This window comes from Podarcis muralis, chromosome 4 (assembly GCF_964188315.1).
Source record: "Podarcis muralis chromosome 4, rPodMur119.hap1.1, whole genome shotgun sequence".
In the NCBI taxonomy this organism is placed as follows: domain Eukaryota; kingdom Metazoa; phylum Chordata; class Lepidosauria; order Squamata; family Lacertidae; genus Podarcis; species Podarcis muralis.
In genome coordinates, this window is record NC_135658.1 from 52173055 (window position 1) to 52199956 (window position 26902).

The following is a 26902-nucleotide window of genomic DNA, read 5'->3' on the forward strand; positions in this document are numbered from 1 at the left end:
ATCAGGGATGGGAAACAGCTGGTGCAAGCAGTTTACCATTCTAAATGCATGGAAGCATGCTTTCACACATGTAATGGCCCCAATAGGATTGAGTGTATTTATGAGTTTGAAAGATAGCATTGCATTTTGCCCAAAACATTCTCATAATTGTATTTGGAAAATACAACACAATGAAGCACAAGTAAGGTTAACTAATTGAAGTGATATGCAAATGGACAGTGTTATCAGATTATGATGCTATACTAGAGTAATTTGGAAATTGGATTTATTACTGGCTTGTGAAGTCTAGATATTTTATGGCATATAAATACTGCAATTTATTTGGTAAGTTCTATCAACTGGATTTTAGTTAGAAATATACGATTTTTTGAAAATCTTGACTTCACAGACACAAAGCTGTCAGCAAAGAATGGAACTGTCTGTATCCGTGTGGTAGTTCTCAGAAGTCAACAGGCACCTGAAAGCTTATGACTGGATAAGAAAGAACAGCACTGGCTTTTAGTGCAGGGTAAAACTTATTATCTAAAACCCTTGGTTTCAGGGGCTGGTACTCTAATTAGTTCTGCCAGGATAGAATTCAAACAAATTTGTCTTACCTGAAAATGCTGAATCATGCAAAAAGAATGGTAAAAATTTATTGACCCCAATCCAAAAACAGATGTAAGCAGCAAAGTACATTACTGGTGGAGTGATCCAAGACAACAAACCTTGCAATGTAGATAGGAATTAACATCCTCATAAAAGAGAATGGATAGGGATGTATGTTTCCTTCCACATTGTTAGACAAATGAGAATGTGGGCCTGCTCCAAACCAATGCATTGTGGATAGGGATTACATCTGATGTGTAGTAGCCCTTTCCAATGTATCTTGTACAGTGGTACCTCGGCTTACAAACACTTCGGGTTACAGACTCCGCTAACCCGGGTTAAGAACTTTACCTCAGGGTGAGAACAGAAATTGTGCAGTGTGGCGGCAGTGGGAGGCCCCATTAGATAAAGTGGTACCTCAGGTTAAGAATGGTTTCGGGCTAAGAACGGACCTCCGGAACGAATTAAGTTTGTAACCAGAGGTTCCACTGTATTTTACCAAACAACAATTATTAATTATAGCATTCTGTTACACTGTGATGTGGCATTTAGAATGCATTTTTAACTATACCAATTCTCAGGATGACTGGAGAATCATCCAACAGTTTGAACATAAAGCCTTGGTAGAAAAAGCTTAAAAGTATTTTAGACACTCAAGTGGTAGGTATACCTAGTAGGGTTTTTTTTAATCTTTGAACAGCAGCTCCTGATAACATACCACAACCTGCTTTTGAAAGTCCTCTCACTTTCAAAAGCCATTTGCTATTTGACACGTGGGGCTACTATAAGAAACTCTAGCCCAGAACTGACTTTAACACAGTGGGTAGTATTCAACTGAATAGTTGTGCTGGCAGAAGGATTAGCAAGAGTAAAGGGGGTTCCCCCCCCTTCCCTACATTCTGCCCTCAAATCTGCTTCAGAGGTTTTTTGGGGAAACCCAGAAGAGATTTAGAGGTTGGCTGTGGGGAGGAGAGGGAGAGAAAGTTCTATTGTGGAAGAAGAAATCCTTGTGCTGACTTAGCTTATTGCTGTGTTGAATACAACCCACCATGTTCTTCTTTGGATTCCAGCCAAAATATGGTTTCCTGCTAATGTACATTGTTGAAGAGGTATGCCTTAGGTGCACACACCTTTGCTTTACTGTAACTATACAGTATGAATTGAGGGTTGTGTTCGAATCCCTCGTTCCTCCCGAATTAATTTGCCACAGTCTAACTCCGTAGATAAGGTAGTCCCAGAAGTGGAGTTGGATGGATGCGTTTGCTTGCACTGCAGTCCGTAAAAGAAACAAAAGGCCTTTTCGCATGCAGAAAGGAAAAGATGGAAAAAAGAAAAATAAAGATAATAATGGTTAAGCAAACCAACAAGAAAGTTTAAAATAAGAATGATACCAAAACTATAGGAAATGGGAAATGAAAACTGTCAAAAATACGAAAAATTAATGGCCCCTCCAGACAACCTGTTTATTGAGCATTCATCAAGATTTACTTGCACAAAGCTTATGTGGAGGATTGATTATATATTGTCTTTACTGAGCATTTATCCTGATTTGCTTGTAGGGTGTTTGCATGTCTTTCTGTTTGTTCATTCCATACTTTTCACTGTATTTCCCTATCTCTTTCCAAACAGAAAAAAGTCATTTAAAAATGGATTTGTTGTGCTAGGGTGAAAGAGCCCTTTAATCCACGCTTCATTAAGCAAACCTAAACTTCCAGTGTGTGCTTGAATTCCTGCCGCAAAATAGTGGCAGTCTGGAGGTGCCATAAGTTAACCTTTGTACTTTAGATTATTAAATGTTCATAATTCAAGAACCAAGCAATCTGTATGAATGCTTTACCCTTCACAGTTCTCTTAATTGTTTCACTGAATAATGATAGAAGAGCAGAATAATATTCATATTACCATTCACCAGGGATGCATATGAGATATCTTCTGAGATTTTGGGGTTCTGAGTTACCTGAACATTTTAAAAGAGCGGCAGTGATGTGTTACCGATCCACCATTTTTCTGGGTTTGATTCTCTGACTTCTCAAACTTCTGCACATGCAGAGAGTTTGATGCCGTATCCAGCTTGTACTTCCACCCACCCCCCAAAATTTCTGCTGACACCATGCAAAAAGGAATCTTGATAAGATTAGCCTGTGTACATTGATTAAATCAGAGCACAAAAAGGAATCCTGATGACCATTAACATTTGCACATAATCTCATAATGAAAACAAAGAAGAAAGTTATTCCAACATTAATTTTCTAAATTTTTCAAGGTAAATTTTAAGGCAGACATTACAGTATACAGGGCAGAACCTACCAACCTGCATAATGATAATGATAAACAAAATAGGGGCAACTGCTCATCCACCCCTGCTCTTTACAAGTTTCTGCCGTACAGTGAGATGATTTTACATAAATATGATATGTATTATGTCAGAATTCTCCTCTTGTGGTGCACAGAATGCTGATCTGTACATAGTAGGAATTTATCAGTTTCACTGAAATGAATGTGTTGTTTCTTACTGGCTTCAAGACTGTAGAAAACAGATGCCACCCAGCAAACACTGTTCTTGTGCAGTCCCCAGTCATTTTAACAGGATTTGCATAGAAGCAACTGACCTTTACTGTATTATATAGTTGCTCTAATAACAAAGCAACCATCTATCAGGCAACTCTCCATGCATTATTTGCTAATTTTAAGGTAAAAATGTTCCAAAGGTAGGATTATAAATATAGACTTCAAAATAGCAGGCTGATCCTATCCTTAGTAGTTCAGACATGCAGAGCCTCAAGCCACAGTGGCTGCAGCAGCTTCCTGCATTATTCGAGCAGAGCTGGAAAGCTCTCTGTTGCTGCATAGCAAAGGAAACACCCATGCTATAATCTCACGGCTTTTCCAGAAGTAATGAATTGAAGCCACTCTGTCAGCTTTTATGATGGGCATGTCAGCAACACCTCTGAACCTCATAGAGACGTTGTAACCTCTCTGTTTGAGTAGCAGGTGCCAAGGCAGTGTTCTCTTGTACTGGTGTTGGGAATTTAGCTCTTGATCATCTGCTTTGGTGTCAGTATAGGATGTCCCAAATCAACTGGTACATAGCTGGAAATACAGCAAGGCTACATCCAGAGCTAGATATTTCTGCCTTATTTCCTTCCAAGCCAGCCTATGCTTGATTTCCGACAATAAAACAACAACTGTGCGCAATATTAACTGTGCCAAAAAGTTCTGCACAGTTTTGCCAAGTATCAAAAATTGGATGGAGCCCTTGGTACTTCCCTCTCCTCATTAACAAATGTACACAAGGCAGTGCCAGAAAGTCTGGCAGACTGTTAGTGGAGGATTCTGACTCACAGAGCCTATTCCAAAGCTGAGATTCCCATGGGAGCTCTTGCACTGATATGCCAAAGCCTGCAAAAACCTAACCTGGGTCTTGACCTGCTTCTTAGGTAGGTAGCTTAAGCGCTGCATTCTGCCTTGCAATGAAGCAGTTATGCAGAAAGAAGCTGAGATAGACTCTTGGCAAGTACTGTATTGCCAGGTCACAACATTACCTTGACAGCTGCTGCTGGCAAATGACCCTGTATGCAAATATAGACTTGGAATCTATGGAGAGGGAGCAGTTTTGGGGTTCAGTCTCCCAATCTCAAACCACACGCGAACACATTTTTGTACCACACAGACCCACTCAAACTCGACCTACCTGTTCGATGTCACTGTTTTTCCTCGATTTGTAAATAAATTCTCCAATAGCTACAAACACAGAAAGAACAAGTCCTGCTGCAAGCACTATGAAGATGCCCCCAATGTTCTCCACACCAAGGGCACTGGCTTCTTTGCTGTCCTCCTCAGGGCAACCATTGCCTCGCCACCACTTCTCCTTCATCATGTGCAGCTTTCCTTCCTCTTGTAGCTGGAGAATGGCAATAGTGATTTTGTCTCTGTAAGGAGAGCCTGGGCCAGGGTGGGAGGGAAGCAAAACAATAAGGTTTGAATATGACATTCAGGCAAGAGCCTAGGCAAAAAGTAGAGTTACCAGTCTGATCCAGCTCTTTGTATAGCTGCTGTAGTAGTAGTAGTAAGTTGACAATATCAAGAGCACTAAAATATACAATGTGCATTCAAGGCATCCAGAACTGGACTTTGTAAGAATGTTATGCTGGTTATTCATATTGCTTGTTATACCACACGGAATGGGCAATAGTTCTTTTTAGTCTTTTTGAATTTTGGTGATTTCTTTGTTCAGCCATTGATCCCATGGCTTAGTAGGACTTTGACCTGAGATCCAATTTTCTGTTCGTTGGATAACACTGCTCTTTATCCAAACGGAAAGTAATATTACAGCCAGACACCTGAACCTTTAATTTATCCAGCACTGATCACGCCTCAATCACAGATAAAGTTCTCAGTGTTAAGAGTTCAATCCTGAAACATGTATATTATTAATGTAGAAAGTACCTTGGAGTTTTGGTTTTCTAACCGTTCCATCTATGTAGAAGAATATTTTTCTAATATTTGGACAAAATAAACTTTTCTATCCCTTCCTATAACCAACACCACCTGTTAGTGGCAAGGCTGACAAAGTTGTCAGATGTCTGTAAATCCTGGAGAAACTTGACTTTCCCATCAGTCATCTTGTGCATTTGTTTTTTGTTGTTGGCAGTTCAACAACACTGCAGAGCAATAATGCAAGAAAACATTTGAGTTCGTTGACTTTGCGAGCATTGTAGCTTATGTAATATTTTAACTTTTTTGTTTGTTTCAATTGTGTGGATGACATTGAGATTATTGATTTCACCATAAACACATACATATCTTCCCAAATCTTTCTTTAAATTCATATTAATCATATAAGAAACCTCTTATAACTACATCCCCCAGCTGTATTTCTGATGCATACGTTCTCCCTAAGGAGCTACCATCTGTTCTAATTTATTCCTTCATTGTTTTGGGCTTGAAGCATAGAATCTTTATCACTGCCCTGAAATCTTTACAGTGCATCAATCATTATCTTGGAACCTTTGCATTTTCTCCTGGGGGCAGTGGTTGACGACTGCTGTCATGAAAGAAATTCAAATACAGTCTGAAACATTAGTCAAAATGCAACAATACTTTACAAATTAAGAGAACTTGGATAAACCTAGTCCTAAAGGCTAATCTAGAATCCTAATATTAAAAATCAGCAGCATTAAACTGGAAGGATGAACTGACACAATTGTTCAAATTTACTGAAATTATTGAAAGTATTTATTAGTCATATTAAGGTTGTAGCTCTACATGTGTGGAGAACATGGCCCAGGGGGCTCCCCTAGACATCCAGTATAATTACTGCCTTTCATGCCAAACATGCCATTGTTGTGCTAGGTGTGCTCCAATGTACCCAGATGACTGGGGCCTTGCTGGGCTTTCCCTAAGTGGCCTTGTGCCTGGCTTTACTCTTGCTTTTTCTGAGAGCAGCCTGCATATTGTGAATCTGGAGAAGAATAAGCTGGTAGATGTTACAAGGAGAGGCCTGCACTTGACATGAAATCTACTCTTTCCTCTTTAGGACCAAGGAAACTGAGGAACAATGAACTGACGAGTGCCAGGCATGTTTTCAAAGTACAGAAGGGGAAAGGAAAGGGCAACTGTCCCCTTCAAAGTACCCACCTCCATCTATAACTTCTTCCGATGAAAAAGCCCCCAGCCTGGCTGCCCTAGTAGCCCACCTTGGTGCCTTAAAGAAGGCAAGCACAACCGAGGAAGCAAAAATAGCTAGTAGGAAAATGGGGCAGGAAATGCTAGAAACTACCAGGTCAATGCAATTGATCTTGCTGCTGTTGAGGGCTGGGTTTTAGTTGAACCTCTACAGGAGCAAAGGTCCATAATTTTAGAACGCCTCTTTGTTTTTTCTCATTATTAAAATGAGAAGAGGATATAAAAGAATATAAAATAATAGCTTGTGGGGCTTATTTGGATATATTTGTGAAAAACATTGGAACTCTTTTGACCTACCAGAGGTCTTGCAAAGCAGTGAATCTGTCAGATAAAAAGGATTTTAATTTACCTATCTCAGTCTAGCAATCACCACTGATATTCATACACTTCTTACCAATGGGAGTTCCTACACCATAACCTTTGGAATCAATGAGCCCTCCAATCTGGGTGAGATTACAGTTCCTCTGAGTGACGTATTCTATGCTGGTTGATTCCATCAGCAGAGCGTAGTCGGTGGTGAGCACACGCTGGATTCCCTCGTCATTGTTCTTTACCAGCGCTGTCTGCTGCCTGCTGCTCATGAATGCCCACATTTTCTCATAAGTTGATATTTTGGATTTCTAAGAATAGAAGTCACAAGCGTCAGAAATAGGTCCTATTCACACACTATTTTATTTTTTTTAAAACCCTCACATTGCTGGTTGGCATCAGCTCTAGTTGTTGAGTGTAGGAGAATCCTTTGAGAATTGGGAATCTTTTCCATTCAGATATATTCTGCTGAATGTAGTCTTATGGGTCAGCACTTTTACAAATTTCCAACAGCTAATATAATGAGCACATGGCTTCTTTTAACACCATTTGTCACAAAATACCATAGAGGCCTGTGGTCTGTTTGTGACCCAGTGAGACCTACAATGGAAAACTGATGGACAGTACAGAACAATTACTGCCAGGTGTTCTATAGGAAAAGAGCTGTGCTCTTGCTCAGCTGTGATAGAATGTACTGTATTGTTCTTAAAAATAGTCCAGTCTGATAAAGAAAGACAGTTTGTTAGCTTCAAACAAAAATATAAAGGCAAACTAATAAAAAAGAATACAGGAACTTAAATGAGTGCTCAGGATAACCAAGGCCCCTGGTCTCCATTATAAAATTGCAGGTGAACTGTTTAATTACTGAATATTCAAAATACAGGTTCAATTTTTAAATTTATAGAGCCCAAAACACAACTGTGTTTTCTTTTATCCATAAAGAACATTATAGTTCCAGCCTTGTTCTTCCATCAGTGACTGGGATATGTTCTTTTGCTAGTGATATCTGCTATTCAAATCATCTCTGTTTGCTGGAAAACACCTGAGGTTTTTTTAAAAAAAATACTTAAGAAGTTGAGATTTGCATACAGAATATGAATATCACTTTGGATGGTACCAGGATCTTACATGGTGATGCTTATATTTCTAGTCTTGCATAGAAACCAGTACATTTCCATCATGTTAAAAGGATCCTCTCCCATAAATCTTTAAGGAAACAGCTTGTGAATAAAGTCCCTATTGCCTTCACCAAACAAGAGTTGAATCCCATTACAGAGTCTTTATATTCATTGATGGGTGTAGCCAGTACTTTGCGAGACAGGATGTCTCTGTAAATATAATCTTCTGGGATGGCCCCAAGGCAGTGAGATGTTACCTTATCTTTAAGCAGAAACTTAACCTTAGACTTTTCAGTATTTGAACTTTTACTATGTCTCTTCTAGTATGCTATTTTAAACAAAACATTGTTTTTGACTTAAATGTCAAGGTTATTTTGTACGCATTGAATACCATCGCAAACACTTGTATAACCCATATTTTACTGTAGGGCAACATAAATGTCCACATAACTGCAATCTGGAAAAACACACACATTCTGGCAACGCAAATCTGTAATTAATTAGCAACACTGGTTTCAGTGTGCCAGATTACAGTATTTATCCTTACAGCAGTATTGTGAAATAAGTAATTTATTAATTAATTCCATTGATTAATCACCTAATTAAAATATTTCTCTAGGTGACATATAAAATAATATACAAAATTAAGACAGTGCTACAGTTCAGTAAAACCAATAAAATCTACCTCACAACAATTCGGTAACAAAAAGGAATTATGATTCTGTGTTTAGAAGCAAACAAGGGCAGAGAGAGAGAGAGAGAGAGAGAATGACTTAAAGCATCACTAGCACTGAAGCACAACTTAGAAGTGATTCATGTGGCCATTAGGCACATGGCAATTTCTGGAAATTAACTTTAAATCAATTGCATGTTTTGTTATGACCAGTGGTTTTTAGCAAATAAATTTGACTGACTGACATTGCAAGTGTTTTGCCTTTCTCCCTTAGTGGCCTAGTTGTTTGTGTTGGCATTCTGCTGCTACACAAATGTACAGGCTTTTTGCATGCATCACAGTCCACATTGTATCTGGCTGGGTGAATCTGTTCTCACCTGTGAGACATGACCAGGTCTTAAGTGACAAGGCTGCACTCTTCCGACTCCTGTTCATCTACTCTTAGCATCTGTTGGGTGTCCTCTGCAGCTTCCATGAGGCTCTCCTCTCCTGAGCATAGGAGAGCTGGGATTCCTGCCTTTCCATCCAGACGTGTTGGATCTGAGGAAGGGTGAGGATTTCTTTCCTCCAGCCTTGGCTCCAGCACTTCAGCCTCCCCCTCTTCCTCCCTCTCCTCATTGCCTGCCAGCCCAAGCCTGACACCATCTCAGGGCACTTCCAATATTTGTCATGCCCTGAAAGCTTTGCTACAACTCTTTCCTGGTATGGGCTTCTGAGGGGCAATGCCTTTCTTGTATAGTGGCATTTCAGCTTCTCTGTGTTGCATGATTTATAAGTGTGCACAGTATTTAAAAAAAAATTCGGCTGTAGCTTCCAGAGCCATCTTAGCAAAAACATGTTTATAAATGATGTAGGAGAAATGTACATATTTATCATAAGGGAAAAAATGGGGAAATGGTTTAAAAATACAACTATTCTTTAATTCTATTTATTTTGACGCTTTTATGGAGAACACCAACAGAATAACAATAGAAAGTACTAAATACTAATGCAGTTAGTTTATTAATCTCATTTCCAAGCAGCAAGGAAGGCTTTATTTATGAATAAGGGTATCAAGGAAGTTTGACATTAACTGTACTTTTGCAGCTGTGTTAGTACACTTAGATATTGCTAGTTTTTAGAAGAGTCAGGAATATAAAGGTTGTGAACCCCAACCCCACAGTTTCACCATGAACTTGTAAATGTGTGGTCAGTAACTGAAAGTAGCCATTTATAAAGTCATGATGGCAACCATAGAAATCTGTTCGCAGAAAACAGCAGAGATAGCAGGAGCACATTCCTTTCCAAATTCCCATAGCTTTGTCAATCTGTCACAGCGTCTTTACAGTGATAGCTTCTTAAAGGTTAGCTTTGCCTCTGTGCATCATGCTTAGATCCCACAGTGGGGATGTGGATAACTATAATTACCTGCATCTGCTCAGGTGTTTCCTCCCTGAGATTACCAACTGCTGTTTATAAAGCTCTGCCATATTCATAGCTTGTTGGCATAATCAGGCTCAGAGTATGAAACTAATAAACTGAGAGCTGCCCCTGTGAACTAAATTAAATTTAATGTGATTATTCCAGAATAAAATGTGTTAGAATTGAAGACGTGATTTATTTTATGAGTTAAAGGTGCAAACCAATGGTCCCTGGGCATGTGTCCCAGGTACCATAAAATTCTGGCAGATCTCCTCTCAGAAGCCCCCTCCCAAGAAATGTGGGAAGGGCTGCTACTCTTACCTCATCACCATTGATACTCCAGGTGTAAAATATATTTGGTTTATATCTATATAACATAGTTTTGAAATTATATAATTATGTAATTTTGTTTATATTTCCTTAGCTGTGGTACATCTTTCCAACTAGTTCAGATAGATAACTGCCAGAGTTAGTCCAAATTATCCCAACATAAGTGCCAATTTGATATTGTGTGTAATTCTGCCAATAACACAAAGCAAAGGCAACTGGTGATATATCACTTGGGATTCTGTAGACTGACTGGCCACATTTTCCCCAATTTGTCTTTTACTGCAGTAAGTTTTGGCTGTTTCCCAAATGCTGAGCTGGAGTTCTGAAGGGCTTACTGGTGGCTCCAATCTATTTTGGGCTGCTTGTGCAATGGAGGGTTCCTTTGCAGACTGAGCAGTATGGCTTTGAGCAAAGATCTTTGAGTTCGGCAATGGAACAGTGCAGGTCACACACAGTTTCCTGCAGCTATTCCGACATGAATATCTCAGGTTCATTTGATTTCTCCATTCACATTTACCATCTAGTTCAAGAAAAATTGTCACCTGATAATGCAAACACCACCTTACCTTAAAGAAGGTCATAGTTGAGCCATCTCTAACAGCTCCGTATTCTATCTTAGTTTGCTTTGCCAGATCATCTGCAGAATCAATGGGGGATTCCATTCTCTCAACAGTCAAGAAGGCGGCCAAATTAGCAGTGTAGGATGAGATTATGATCAAGGTGAAAAACCACCATATTCCTCCAACTATTCTGGTGGAAAGAGCTTTTGGCATGAGCTCAGATCCTATATAACACCATCAAAACATTTGTATTACAATAGGGTGAAATAAATGTCAAACTAGTTCTACGGACTTACGTTTAGGAACATGCTAAAAGTATGAACAACAGACTACAATGATTTGATGTAATAATCGCGGACATACAAAGTTAACACTAAACAAGGAAACATACTTTGAAAAAGAAGTATGAATGCTAAATGATAAACACATGGATGTCCTTGGGTCTGAATTCCAAATTCACCCCCCAAAATTCTTTGTCATTAATAATATATCTAAATTGCTGTTCCCAGTAACATAATTGGGCTGTGATGCTGAACACACTTACTCAGATGTAAGTTTCATTGACATTACTGTAATAAATGTGGTTAGGAACAGGGAACTTATATTAATGTGAATTATTTTCCTTCCACCTCAGTAATGGCTTGGTACCACGAAATCACATGGAGGAATAGGTTTACTTTAGTAATGGCTACAGAGCTTTAATGGGTAAGAGGAAAAAGGGGGGAAACACATAAATTGTCTTTTAAATATACAGTTAAGCTCTTAGGGACAGTTAAAAGTGAGAACCCTAAGCCATAATGGACATCTGCGATGAAGCAACACAAGATGCAGCAAGCTTAGGACAGTAAATGGATAATTTTCATGTTATTTCATTGTTGAAATTAAAATTCTTTCCCCACAGTAAGATTTAGTTCTATCTATATGTTTATTGCATTAGTTTGAACCCATTTTACCATCCCTGCCCCAGTAAAAATGGTTCTAACTTAATATTTGGTGCTCATTGGATGACTTTATGAAGTGATCCTATTAAATATATATAACCATTTTTAGAGAGCCTGCTGACATCTAGGCCCTTCAGAATTAACAAATTCTCACAGGACCACTTCAACATCACTGCCAGGTCAAACTGTTATGTCAGAATCAGCCCTATTTGCCCTGCATAGCCTTTCAATGCACGGAAGACAGAAATATTATTAAAAGTTTTCTTCAAGCACCATGAAGTCAGCCTATTCTTCATGGCTGAGCTGACAGACAAGCATATTAGCAAATCAAATACTGATTCAAGATGTTTGCATGGCCCTCTCCTGCACATTCCCTTTCCCTTTCCCGTACTTGCTTGCTTCCCCTTCCTATTCCTGCTTTATCCAGGGAAAATTAACAAAGTGCCCTTCAGCCTCTGGGCAAAACGTAGACATGAAGTTAACTACCTTTCAAGAAAAGCTCCCACTCGCACACATTGTTAAACTTTCCCACCTCATGGGTGCAAGGTGGGCTCAGGCTTCCTTGTAGCAGCTATTATACAGGCTGGAACAAGGAATTGTGCCACCTGAAGCAGGCAGAAATATTGCTGCCACGCCACCTCTTCTCACCCTCCCATCCTCCTCTTTGCAGCAGCAGTGATGGTGCTCTTCTTCCTGCGCTTTACATGTCTTCTCCCCCCTGTGTTCTTCTCCGAAAAATGCATTAGCAGCAGCATCACTAGAGGGAGGTTTATCTGCCTCCCTCTTTTCTCCTGCCCCCTGGCTCAGTGCCTCGCTATGTGGAAGGGTCAAAAGTGGCCAGGAGAGAGGCTGTTTAAACTTAGAAACTTTTCAAAAGATGCTTTTAAGTTACTTAATGTTTTTCCAATGCTTTTCCCCACTGTGGAGTGGGTGGCTGAGACCCTTATCTTGTTAGGGGGCAGACAGGCATCTAGTGGTGTTGGCAGCAGCGGCATCAGGACCACTGGCCAATAATGAGATGAGTTGGGGGCACTTGGGATTGGGACAGTTCACTGCTTCCCTATGACTGCAGCCCAAAACAGTTGTCTCATTTCTCCTCATGTTTGGGTTGACCCTGTATTTGCATAATAGAAACTGAGCACACCAAGTTCATCAACACAGTTAACATCGCATTTAATGTGGCTCCCCATTTTGGGAACCAGCCAGTAGAGAGCTTTGCTAATTTTCACCAGGTATAGGAGGGGGATGTAGCAACAAGGGAGAGAACAAGGAACCGGGCAGGGTCTGTATGCTCATCTGTTTAGTTTCAGCTGGGAAATCACATTTGTGTATCTTCTCTTCAACTGCAAGTCACTGCTCCTACTGAATTTACAGTTGAGTCAAAGTACATGCTTAAATGCTTATTGGACTAAAGCATACATCAGCATGTGGTCAAATTTTGAGCTGGATACTAAACACTTGATACAATTTGTTCAGCAAACATTTTTTGGCACTGAAGTGCTGTGCCTTCTAAGACAATTATGTGAGGTGAATACAAAAGATCGATGGCCTTGGCAAATTTATTAGTTTATAAACTGTATGGCTGAAAAAGGACCATCATTTTCCAAATGATAGCTGAAAAATAAAACTTCTCTTTATATCAATATGTCTGTGCTAAGAATGAGTCAAGGCTCCAAGCATGTTGATGTAGGCATTTTGAGCGTAATTGATGGGAATTTGCTCCCGTTACTTAGAGTTAAGTGGGTGCCTCTGATTCTATTCTTTCATTTTGTGTTGTATTCTATGTACATACATGGAACGATAACTTCCATTTTATGGGGAATACTTGCCAAACACACGTTTCTTTGTAAATGAGATTGGTAATCTGACATATTGCTTGGGTTTTGGATTGGGATCTGCATATTTATGGCACATGCAGAGCTGCTTAAAAATTAACAGCCTGATCCAGCAAAGATCTGCACATAGAGGCCATCTTCCATGTGTGCACCCAGTGCAGATATGCAGCTAAAGTGCAATACTCAACCCAGTACCACTGAACTAAATGGATTTGTTTGTTTTGTTTTGGATATGAATGATCATCTCAGCCCAGGGTCACTAGTTGTCTACAGTAAGAGCTGGATAGTGTCTGTTTAATGAGATTGTACTCCTCGTTACTCAGAAGCAAGTCCTTCCTGAATTTAACATGACTTACCTTCCAGTGAGTAGATGTAGGATTGCAGCCAAAGCTTCCTATTAATCTCAGAAATGCTATTTTTAAAACCAGTATCTTTATCTCCACTATAATTCTTTTCCTGGCACTCCAACAATACAATTTATTTTTACACAGCCCAACTCTTCCAGGGGTGATGCCCTTAGATTTGATCTGCAGCTGATCTAAACCAGCGGAAGAGGCAGCTGCAAAGAGTGCTGATTCAGTTCTTCATGAAAACATTATTTACTAAAAGCTCAGCAAAGGAATATAAATTAAGTAGACACTGATGTAATGCCACATTTTAATGAATATAGATGGTAATAATGGCTACCTACATTTCAGAAACCATTGCAACTTGTAAGAATAATCTAGAAAATTGGCTTCCTAGATAGGTGTTCCACAATAATATACTGGGAAGTTTTGAAAGGTTTCAACCTCTAGCTAATTCTAATTTCTCTTTCTCTTCTCTGATTTTCTATCATAAGGAAACTCAGTTGCTTGAGTGAAAACAGAAAGTCTGCATTTTACCTCTTTTAGATTTGGTTAGGTTGAAAATTGCTGAGCTTGTAAAGTGTCAGTGGACACCATCAGCAACTGCCTTAAGCAAGTAAGAAGCTGAAGGCAAGCAGTTGGCTCACAGGACCATGATGACTTACAAATTTTGATTGCTGATTCAGCACAGCTAAAGAATGAACACCTTTAGACCTACTTGGGTAGCATACAGATCTTTTTGCAAGATATTCAAGAGAAATCATTGCTGTCTTTTGCCTCAGTCCAGATCCTCATGCAAGCTCTGATGCACACATGAAGCTCTTCTATGTGCAATTTCCCCTAGTAATCTTTTTGAGGGGAGCAGACCTGTAAGTGTAGAGCTTTATTGTTGCCCCATTCATCCCAGTGAAGTGCATGAGCTAAAACACCTGTGAATTAGGAGTTCTGTATGTGCATCAGAGTTGTGGCACATACAGAAAATTGCTGGATCAGAAGGTTTTCTTCAGGGGACCTAAGATTCAGAATATGCTTAACAACCTGATCACATTCATGGGTTGGTTTTTTTCTTGCGTAAGCCCTATGGAGTTCTTTTTTTATTCTTTTATTATTATTGCTATTGCTATTATTATTGCAATTTTGTTACCAAGCACAGGCTTGTGTTATGACACTAAAATACTATATGTGTCTAAAAGAAGAGTGTCATTGAGTTTAGGGAGATGAATGGACATGGGACTGCAGCCTTAGCCTTATTTCATTCATAAGATATTGCTCTTCAAAGCAGCACGATGTACTCATTTCAGAGGAATTTCACTGTCATTAAATAGGCTAGTAAGGTGGGAGCCATGACCTGTGTAGCTTTCTATACATCATCAATTAATTTGCCAAGTATTTTGATAACCTTTCAAAGAAAATATGCTGTATTTGTATAGAGAACTTAAATAAGAGGTGTGAGAAAATAATGCTATTATTAAGAACCAGAGTCAGACAATACTTGCTGAAGACTCTCTAGTGCCTTTTTATGGCAGACATGACAGCCAATCCTGATCCAGACTTTGCTCACGCTCTGTAGAAAAGAGAAAGTCTGATCATCACATTTTAAAATGTAATAAACCAGTGGCTTCCAATCAAGCACAACAAGCAGCTTCTGTTAACAAGAAAGAGCATAACAATAGATGCAGAGGTTAGCAACCATTCATCTCTTGTTCAGACTCTACATGTTAATGATGGTGCACTTACAGTCCACACGTACCACAAGTTTGTACATGGAAACATTTGCTTCAACTTACAATTTTGGTTTTTTGCTTTTAAAGCTTCTTCAAAGACAAGCAGAGTCTGGTTGGGGCTGACTGTCATGTACCCAAGGTAGTGGTAACTAGTAGGCACGGCATCCCACAGTTTGCTGTGGATGATGGTAAACTCCAAAAATGGAAGGCCATTCAGAACATAACGTATTTGGGCACTTGCACACACAAAGCATTCACAACTATAGACCTGTCCAATACTGTAAAACCTTAGTCTGTGTTTTACTGACAAACTGGGACAAGAAGCTGATTTTTCAATTCATCTTGGATATAATCCATTCTATTCTGTGCTTGACATCTGCCCACCTTCCCACTTAGCCCAATAAATGCCTAATATACTACAGGGAACAAAATCAATGGCCAGATTCCCACTGGTGTTAGAAAATCAGGCTTATGAAATTGTGATGTTTGATTTCTACTCAACCCCAATTTGTTATTCCTCATATTAATTGTTCTTTGAGTGGGTCTAGGGGTGTTTTCACTTGCATGCCTTTATTAAAATATTTCACTATTCTCATGATTTTCTCAGTGTGTGGTTTTTTTGAGGGGGTTCACAATGATTAAACATATATTCTGAACACGCACCTCACATAGAGGCAAAAGCTTATTAATGGGAGCCTCAGAATGAACACATCATATACACACATGGTTAGTATATGCACCGCTGATTCTTCACGTCTATAGCACCTCATTTCCTTTCATTGTAAAATGAGCATCTCTGTGCAGTTTCCAGAATCAACAGCTGTTTGGACGTAGTGGGTGTCAAAGGCTGGATGCATTTACAAGAGGCAAAACCATAAAGACCTGCAGAAAAGTGATTAATTAAGTTTGGGGATTTTTAAGCAATAGAAGTTTGACAAATGCTCATGAAATAATGATTCCCACAAAATGTATTGTGGCCCTTAAAAAAAACAAACCACCTTGCCCTATCAGTGTTTTATAATGGCATGAAGTCTAATTGAAAATTATTTTCTTCTGTAGTTTGATTCATATAGATTACTACTTTCAGTGAAAACAACACCAAAGCCATCTTGCTCCTTAGATTTTGCCTATCAAAGTACAACCATGTGATATAGAAAACAAACTTTGCATTTTATTGCATGCTTTCCTTCAGTAGATTTACTTTGGATTTTAAAAGTTTTAATTTCTTCCCCAGACCCCCTTTTTAATTGTTAATATATACAATGTTGTGGCATGTCTCTTGTCTAGATCAGGTTTTACAGTATATGCTAGAGCTACAAATGGTGGAGTTTACCAGCACAGAAGCTCTTGAGCAGACTGTGGGATGTGTGCAGTAATGAGGTGTAACCGGTGTACCTTGCTGCATGAGAGCTCCAACTCCAAACCAGAAACTATTAAGTAAAGTAAAATTGTTTTCCACCACATCTGAGTCAGGGTTGCACGGGTGGGGGTTATACCACTCATAGGGTGTAAACCTGTGGTAGTTAACAGAAACAGTTTGTAAACATCAGATTAAAAAAAAATACAGACAGCACCAGCAAACCTGCTGAACAATGCACAAAATGCAAAGATTAATGAGGAAAACAAAAGAGAAGAAAATTAAGGCCATATTCATAAATGTACAGCCACAGCATAGAAGTTCCAAGGCAGCTTGGCAATGCAGCAGGCAGGTTTTAGAGCACCAGAGTCAGTCACATGCCTTAACTATAATTGTACTTTGATTCTAATAAGCCCAGCACACTCTGCAAAGAGAAGGGAAACTGCTTCCAAATACTTGCTTTCCAGGTGACCCTTGAACTATAGTTTTGAAGACTCTTTGTGATGCAGAGAAGACTGTTGCTTCAGATGCACTTGCCAAATGCACTCCAGTTTGCTCTCAGCTTTCTCCAGGCAGGCAGTGCAACCGCATGCATGCCTACCCAGAAGTAAGCCTCAAGTTCAGTGGGACTTGATCCCAAGTAAGTGTTACAGGACTTCAGCCTGAACAGCTTGATTTCTGGAAAAGGAATTGATCCACATAAATGTTCGGATCATTTCCATCCAGTTCACTATTCAGATGTGTATATTTGTGTCGCCACAAATTAGGGTCAATTCACGCTTCATACTGCAGTTGTGAATACCAGGATTATGCTGACCACATGCATACATTGTGAAAGGGGTGAAATATTTCCGAACATTTGAGTACATGGCGTGGATTCATAATTGGACATGGCCCACCACACACACCCCCTTTCGTGTTTACAGGTACTCTTCTCATCTTCTCATTATGCAGGAGCTTCACACATATATCCCAGCGGTGCCAGATGCATGGCTCTTCCTAACTCTTGTACAGTGGTACCTCTGGTTACGTACTTAATTCATTCCGGAGGTCCGTTCTTAACCTGAAGCACCACTTTAGCTAATGGGGCCTCCCGCTGCTGCTGCGCCACTACCGCACGATTTCTGTTCTCATCCTGAAGCAAAGTTCTTAACCCGAGGTATTATTTATGGGTTAGCGGAGTCTGTAATCTGAAGCGTATGTAACCCGAGGTACCACTGTATCTATGTTTTGCATTCCTACGCAAAAAATATATATTAAAAAAATCTGTTTCTACTTGCTGATCTATGACATGTGTTTCTAGAAATGAAATGGCTAATAATAAAAATGGTTGATATTGTGAAGGAGTTCTTGTGCTCAAGTATTATATGGGTCAATGGAAGAAATTATAAATTACCCTTTTGCAAACGGATACCCTCAGTTCTTGCAGAAAATGGACACTATTCTTTTGTGATCTATACTTCACAAAATTATTTTAAGACTGTCCTAGCCACAGAATCCTGCCTGTTGCTGATTATCACAGCTGTAGGGCATAATTTTATTGGGATGTTTATGAATATGGCTTTAATTGACAATGTCATGCCAGTACATTTTAATTGCTGTTTTAACAATATAATTAAGCTTTGAATTTATGCACTCTTGCAACTAGAGTGCTGTGCTAGGCTTGAAGCAATGAACACTGATAATAATGAAGGCACTAATTGAAACAGTTTTTAGTTTAGGATGCTGTTAGTTAAATAACATCATCATTATTGGTACAATAGATAATTAAAAAAAACTGTAACACAAGATGCAGAATATAGCTTCAAGAAAAAAAATACATGCATTATATAAAGTCCCATTTAAAAACCCCAAGTTCTCATATTTAAAGCACAAGAATAGCAGCATTGAGTCTAATTGAGCATCAGAGCTCTATCTGCCCTCAAGGCAAGAGTTACACCTGCTCATATGACAGTTTTAAATGAGCTGACCTACCTGCTGTCCCTTGCTATCCATTGCCTACTTATTGTTGGCTCCCCCACTGCATGCTTATTATACCCAAAATGACAGCAATGGACAATACTAGCACAGTATGGAGGTCTCTCGAGAGCAAATGATTATGGCAGACAACATGCACTGGGGGAAGGAGCTGGGGAAATAGTTAAGTCCAACTGAATTCAAAAACCCGGTCTAAATTGGTCTATAATCTGTGTCACCTCCTGCCCACACTATTGCTTAACCCCTTAGTATGATTTGCTCCCTTGTAGAAAAGCAGTTTGTGTGCTCCATCTGGAATCTATGGAACAAAATATGGATGGATGGACGGACCTAAAACTTGTCCGTCAAATAGAAGTAAATCTGTATGCTGAATTACAGCCATGAAGGACTTCCACTGAGTACAGGAAGCTGGTTTCTTTTTTAAAAATTCTTTTTTTAAAAAAACCGCAGGGTTGTATTCAACTAACTCCTACTCAAAGCAGATCCATTGAAATTGATGAACTTAAGTTAGTCATGTCAATTAACTTCCGTGGGTCTTCTCTGAGTAGGACTATCATGAAATATAACCCATAATGCTGAGTAGGAGCAACTTCCTTCAGACCTTGAAGATAAAGATGCACTCCAATTATAATTAATATTATTATTATTCTGTCTTTCTTCCAAGTCGGGATTCAAGGCAAATTATGTTATGTGGCATACTCTATTGCATTTCCTGTCAACTGCAGGGCTGTCCTACAGGAAGCAGAAGGCAGACCTACTGACGTTGGGTAAACCTCATTGGCTTGGTTGCAGGTCAAGTTCACTTCGATTAGGAACTGACATTGATTCAGTTAGATTTACTGAATGCATGTTCCATCAACCATAGGAAAACATTCAACAAAATTGTTTCAGACTGATATATCCAGCAAAAAGTACAGTATATTTTTTTGCGTCCTCGGTCACTATCACTGCTTCTAGCTTTTATTTCCTTTTTAAAAGTCATCAATCTGAGGTAGTATTAGCTGTTTTTAAGATGTGAGGAAATCACTGTTATATAGTTATGATAAATGTAATAATAAATAAAAGACATAAATGCCCTTTAAATATTGAGAGCAACTGGCATTTGAAACCTAATCCAATTCACCTTCCTCTGTTCACCTCAGTGCAAGCCTGAGGCTCTTAACATATTGTGCAGGAGGCTGCTGTGAAAGAAATACATCAAATTGGATTAAATTCTAATTTGGCGGAAGTCAGTGGCTGCGGCTAGGCATAAAAGTATGCATACATAACATCCTTTAGCAGCATTAACAATATGTTAAACCACCCACAAGGCTGCAGGACATCACATAACCTCCCCTCCTTTCTTTAGACTTCAAGACCCTCTTGCAGAATCGAATCTACCACTAGATGCTCCATTCTATAAATAGTGCAGGCATGATTTCTAAAATTTTCCAATTCTGGCACAACCAGTAGGCTCCCTAGGAAGAGAACCAATTATCACTCCACATATGTGCATTTATGTCCTATTAATACTGCATTCAGTATTAAAAAGCAAAGCATTTGTGCTAGGGTTGCATAAGCAATATAGCGATGTTTGCAAAAATGCAAGTAAAGTGTGACTGTGTTGCTCAGATACTGGCTTCTTAAAATGGACAACAAGTTAGAATTACTGAACTACACTCCAAATATATTATGTTAAAATGATTTCTTTAACATAATGAAAACTTCAAGAAATACAGTCACCCAAAGTGGCACATTTCTTGTACTGAGAAAGGCCCACAGAATAATCCCAATATAATTTGCTTCTAAAAGCTTTGTATTATTAGAAACAAATGACTTTTCCATTTATATTGCACTGCTGTAATAGCTTAGGCATTTCATGTGGAAAGTAGTTCACATCTGGAACACAAAAGATCAAGAAAATCTATGACAACGGATATCACCAATGAATGGCAAAAAGAATCATAGCTTTGGAAGATAAAAAACAATTTGGAAGTATAAGTAGAATGTTCTGGCATTTTAAAAAAAATGTAATTTAAGTTCTGTTATCTTAGCTCCTTAGCCATCTTTTCTCCCAAAGTGAGCATGTGCTGATAATCATAGTATAATATATCCCAAAGTTATTTTTGTCTAAAATCATAGCTCACAGTTCTGAAAACACTTCTATGGATTCCATTTCTCTATGCAGGGCAGCAGCAGAGAACATAGTGGGGCTGTGCTGCTCATTTTACCTCCTTCCAGCTGAGTTGCTGCTGCGTACTGACCCAAAGAGGTGGAGGCAGCAGTAAGGTTGGCCTAGAGCAAATGCACAGGCCAGAGCACTGGATTGGCTCCGCTGGTGTGTTTGCACCATGCTTACCTTGCCTGCCTGCCTCCCTTCTCTTCCTCTCCCCCTGGTGTTCTGCAGCGACTCAGCCAGAGAGAGTTCAGGTGAGTGGTTCAACCCTGCTGCACGTTGTTCACTACTGGAGAGGTTGGTGAGGCCACAAGCAAAGGGGTAATTGAGATATTTTTCAAAAAGCAGTTCATATATGAGTATAGCTAGCTATGTATTTGAAAGACAGCCTTCCATACAGACCCTCTTGGGTGTTAAGATCAGTGATGGGAGATCTGTTGGAAGCTCCATCACCCTCAGAAGGTCAGGGTGATGGCAGTCGGCAAAAGGGAAAACTCTGTGCAGCCCCTAATGTGTGGAATTGCCTCCCCATCAAGCTGCTCTGGCACTTTCATCATATAGCTTTAGATATTTGTTGAATACATATCTCGTAACCCTAGCCTTTGACACCTGAAAAAGATGTTTTTAGGTTCTTTTGATTGTAAATTGTTTTAGCTGATTGTAATATTGTGTTTTGGCATTGCTGTAACCCACCTGGAGATCTTGTGGTGATGCGCTGAGAAGAAATCTAATAATAGCAAGTACAACTTCTCAAGGGTGTTTTTGAGCATGTGTGCATATCTGTGAGCATATTATAAAAATGAGATATATTGAAAATAGAAGAAAATATAATTTTAAATGAAGAAAATTAATTATTCTCAGAAATAAGTTTGTAGAGGGCTTCCGGTCCCGCCTGCCTTAATGGAGGCAGCCCCCATGACAGGAGGGGATCATCGATGAGCGAAAAGGATGGCAGAGGGTAAATCATCCTTGCAAATTCCCCGCAGGGATGGGGGGAATGGGCTTCACTTGCAATTCGTTTTGGTACCTGGCTTTCGGTCTAGCATGGAATGTGGGAGGTAGAGAGGCGCTGAGTGCAAAAGCACTTTGCCTTGCAAAAACCCTCCTATGCCACCGTTATGGGCAGAATAAAGATAATAGTTTGAGTTCCTCACTTGAGGCGTTATAAATTTATATATTATAAAATCCTGAATGGAAATCATTAATTATGTAGCTGTTGCCTTAGGGAATTAATTGTTATTGTTATAATTTGGCTATTATTGGGGGTATATTGGAAAACTGATTTTCAAAATTACAAAAAAAGAAATAAGCTTGCAGAGATCCCTGTGTGGTGTTTTTTGATTCTAGTTAGCAATTCCCTGACCTGTTGTCTGGACACTTCGCTTGTCCGTTGAAAATTCTAAAATGTCAAAAGCATTTAACATCTGTAAAGCTTCTCCAAATAACTGGAGAAGCATCTAAACATTTTGTCCTGATATGAAAGGGAAGGAAGCACTAGAGATTCCACCTTTCTTTTCTGTTAGAACTTCTGCGTCCTAAAGAGCTCATGCCTGGCAGAAGCTTTTCTTATCATTTCATCTCCATGCTAGGAAAATACTGCTAAGTATCTGCTTCTCAGTGAGGACACAAACACTTTGCTAGAAGAGAAAGCTGGTAATAATAACAAAAAATGCTCATATCTAGCTATTACAACTAAGCGGATATGTCAACGTTTGGAGATTGGCATACATTCAGAGCATCTTGTGTTGACATTGCTGAATCAAGCCCAAGAGAGAGGAAGTTGCAGGTTACTTATTTTCACCCATCTTTTTCTTAGAGACTAGAGCTAGTTTCAGTCTTGGCTCATTACACAGAAGACAAAAGAAATCTGTCAACGATGGTCAGATTGTTATTAGTCATGTATGAGCTCATGATCCATGCAGAGTCAAATCTATTATTCATGGTACAGTGAGCAGAGTTTGCCAGAGTTTATGACTGTAAACAGTGGCTGCACTTGCAACAGCCTTGTTTAGGATTTGCATGGAAAACCAGACCATTAATTTCACACTCTGCTTTTCTCTCTGACACACGTACAACTAAGTTGAATATGGTTTTTGGATATTTTGCTCTAACTGTTCATTTTAAAGTATGAAACAACCCTAAAAAGTACAGTTTGATAGCAGAACTACTTTGAAAATCACTTTGGTTGAACCAAATTGATTTATTCACAGTACTATGATGTAACCTAGGAGTTTCCAAACTTTTTACTTTGTAAAGAACTTCTCTGCATCAGTATGCCAGCTACAGAATCCCCACATACTGTGGAAGAGTCTGGGAAATGTTCTAGAGAGCACAAACAGTTCAGGTGGCACCTGGAATTGCTGCAAATGTATCACAAGTGGTCTTCGAAGCAAACCAACACTCTGCTTGTGACAGTGTGCCTCAGCAAGACAATGTTTAGTTATGTGCAAGCTCATGGAGGGGGGGCAGCAGCCAGGTACACTTGCCCTGGGCCTTGGAGGACTAAGCTAGTCAGGGAGTCCTGTTTGGTCTGCTGAAGTTACGCTGTCATGCCAAGAACAAGATTCCCGCCCTGGGCCTCATACAAACTCTGCACGGACCCGATGATGTCCATTCATTATTGATCTTGGGCTGTGCTGCACAACCATAAAGTCTCTCTTCTGGTGGTCAGGGGACACCCCCTCCCAAGAAAGGCCTGGGATGTGTGGGGGGGAGGGAAGGGAATTGTTCAAAATCAGGGGAGGTAGGTTGTACAAACTTCATCACATTATCCAGGCCGAAGATGCCTTGACCTTCAGTAAAGGCTTTGTAGAAGACACAGAGGGTTGAATCAGGAAGTGGGAGGGAAGACCACTGAAAATATCTAATAAAAAATCCAAAGCACCTCATGTTTCCATCAGTTATAGTTTGGAAAGCACTTGTTAAATGCTTTGCAGAGAAAGACTACAGTACACAGTAACTCCAGCTGTAAATCTAGTTGCCAGTCCCTCCCCAAGTGCATGTGACATGTTGCGTATCCTAGCCATAGTCAAGTCAAGAGACAGTGTGAAGCCCTTCTATTCTCAACTGCATCATCATAAGTAACCTGATGTATAGTGCTAACATCCGTGAGACCGAGATGGGGGTCTTGTTGTCTGGGTAGCCCACAACCTCCATACACACTGCATAGAGGGATGCCAACAAGTGCTAATATAGTAGTGTGTTGACAACGTTACCACATTGCAGAAATATTTGCACCAAAGGGACATTTTCCAGTTTAGTATGGAGTAGAAAGGTACATCCCCCTGTCGTCGTCCCCATCCCGTCCCCCACATATTCTCGTTTTGTTCTTGTTAACTCTGGCTATTTTTACCCAGCGATGCCATGTAAAGGAGCTTTAAGTATTCATTCAAAAAGATAGTATTGTTTTTTTCTTAATATGGTAATAGTAACCCTTAGGTTACTGTAACCCTTAGGTTACAGGGTGGCACTGTGGGTTAAACCACAGAGCCTAGGACTTGCTGATCAGAAGGCCAGCGGTTTGAATCCCCGTGATGGGGTGAGCTCCCATTGCTCGGTCCCTGCTCCTGCCAACCTAGCAGTTTGAAAGCATGCAGTGCAAGTAGATAAGTAGGTACCACTCCGGCGGGAAGGTAAATGGCGTTTCCGTGCGCTGCTCTGGTTCGCCAGAAGCGGCTTAGTCATGCTGGCCACATGACCTGGAAGCTGTATGCCGGCTCCCTCAGCCAGTAAAGGGAGATGAGCGCTGCAATCCCAGAGTTGTCCACGACTGGACCTAACGGTCAGGGTTCCCTTTAGCCTTTACCTTTAACCCTTTCTTAATATGCCAATTGACTGTAGAAACCCCATCTGCTCTACAAAGTCTTCTGTTTCCTGTTTCTACAATAATAAAGCTCTGGAGTTCACAATATTATGTATAGAATAGTGCACAGAATATCATGTGATTATTATTTTGGAGACAAGAATAATGTATGTGGTCAGTGTACAATGTATAGAAAAAGAGTTATTAATGTGGCTTAGTGTTAGACATGACCTTTCAACTTACCTTGCAATGACAAAGAGCACACAACTGACTCCAAGGCAAGCTAGGAGGACATACATCCAAATATCAGGAGAAAGAGGGTTTAGAAAGGAGAAAACACCAGGGTTTGTGCCATTGGGCTTCCGGTACAAAATACTGATTCCCAGCGTCATGAAGGGCTTGGAAAAGTCAATGACTTTCTCTCTTACGTAGGTAATGGTGAGAGGAGCAACTGCCAGGTCAGCTTTCTGAGGACAAAAATTGGAAAATAATATTGTCATTTAAAAAAAATAAATTACCCACATTTTTTATTTCTTCACTTTCCTCAAGCGTACTGACACAAATAAGATTCATTTGCTCATAACTGTAAGCACTGATAAAATTTAAATGAAAAATAACTTTCTCATTGAAGCTCAATGGGGAGGAAATATAGCATCATTCAAACGATGTTAATTTCATAGTAATAATTCAGAATGTGTGGTGCAGTGGTGATGCCTTGAAGAAGCATTAAAGCAGTTACAGCCTTTTTCCATAGGCCTTCCAGACTGACACTTTCACAGCAAAACTTTCATGTGGGAAATACAAATGTACCACTGCAGATAATCTTGGCATCATGTGGTTGTGGCTACAATAGGCCCACCCATGCTTCCAAGAGAAATGGTGCACATATTAGACGTCTCCATGTCTATATCATAATAGCTAGACTATGCATTGTGCTCACCACATGAGAAATGGGCTGACTCTGCTCGTTAAGAACTTCGAAGACTCCCTGCTACTAAAGAAAGCTGCTGGGGATTATACCCTAGAGGACCAAAGTGGCAAGATAAACAGATACAGTGGACCAATCAATGTATGGAGAAAAAGTAGTCCTAAGTTTTCACTTCCTTGTGATCTATCCAGCTTTCTTTGGCTGTTGACACGGAGCCTTCAAAGTTCTTATAAGATGCAGCTAAACTGCTTACCACATGCTGAAGAAAATTTGGCTCTTGTAGGAAAAAATTGTTTTTATGCAGAAACTGATAACCATACTCTTTCCTGAGTATATGTATATACAGTATACACTTTCCCATTCTAATTCTTCTTGCATCTCAAATGGTTATTCTGTCTATTATTATTATTTTTAAAAAGGCTGAGTGGCCTGCTAGTTTAAATACATGTATCCAGCTATTGCTGGTTGACAAGCATGAAGAAGATGGTTCCATCTTACGTGATCGATGAGTTCTTTTACCATCCCATTCCATTCTCCTTTGTCATTCTGGGCTCCATATTTCCCATCAGACACTAGTTTCACTTCATAGATGAAGCCTAAAATATTTGATAACTCCTTCAACAAATCCAAGCAGTACCCTTCAAATCTGTCGTTGCCATAAAGGGGTTTGTCAGATTTCTTGTACATGACATACGGATCTTCCTGCATGAAAAGACACAAGGCATGTCTCAGAAATTATTCTTCTTAAGTACATCTGTGATTGATAAAATACAGGAAATGTTTAATTGCTTGATAAAATTGTACATGGGCTACTTAAGAATAATAAATACTATATAAAGAATAACACAGTAGCATAAAACTATGGCAGAGCCAAAAGTCTGGTATACAATTTTAGTGAACAAACTGAAATGCTTCCCAAAGATCCCTGAAAAGTTCATATTTATTTATTTGTTTGTTTGTTTATAGCATTTATTAGCTGCTCCTCACCTTCTGTAGCAGATTTATGGGGTGTGCAGGGAGAGGGTAGGATGGGAAAGTTCCCCTTCTAAAGCTTCTTGAGGCTGAAAACACCCACCCCTTTCATGAATGAACAAAAATGTGTAGTGATTAAGTAAGTGGTTAGTAAGGCAACGTGAATTAACCAAAGATAATACACACAGTGTAGCAACAAC

General features: G+C 39.6%; 1 protein-coding gene and 1 long non-coding RNA gene across 7 annotated transcripts in view; one reads left to right on the forward strand and one right to left on the reverse strand.

The window, feature by feature from the left end:
- LOC114596029 (uncharacterized) overlaps nucleotides 1–26902 on the forward strand; it is a 69457-nt gene that overhangs the window by 15836 nt on the left and 26719 nt on the right. The gene's annotated exons all lie outside the window — the stretch shown is intronic.
- Nucleotides 1–26902, reverse strand: part of GRIK1 (glutamate ionotropic receptor kainate type subunit 1) — a 229735-nt gene that overhangs the window by 3768 nt on the left and 199065 nt on the right. For 2 of the 6 annotated variants that reach the window (XM_077927297.1, XM_077927295.1), the window contains exons 10-15: nucleotides 26229–26432; nucleotides 25046–25269; nucleotides 16907–17025; nucleotides 10671–10888; nucleotides 6668–6893; nucleotides 4280–4530 (exon numbers count right to left, since the gene is read on the reverse strand). In XM_077927297.1, the coding sequence (XP_077783423.1) occupies nucleotides 4280–4530; nucleotides 6668–6893; nucleotides 10671–10888; nucleotides 16907–17025; nucleotides 25046–25269; nucleotides 26229–26432 (1242 nt within the window). Of the gene's footprint in view, nucleotides 1–1636; nucleotides 1885–4279; nucleotides 4531–6667; nucleotides 6894–10670; nucleotides 10889–16174; nucleotides 16394–16906; nucleotides 17026–25045; nucleotides 25270–26228; nucleotides 26433–26902 lie in introns of those variants that run through there. The other 4 variants (XR_013392578.1, XM_077927296.1, XR_013392579.1 and 1 more) reach the window with 4 other exon arrangements.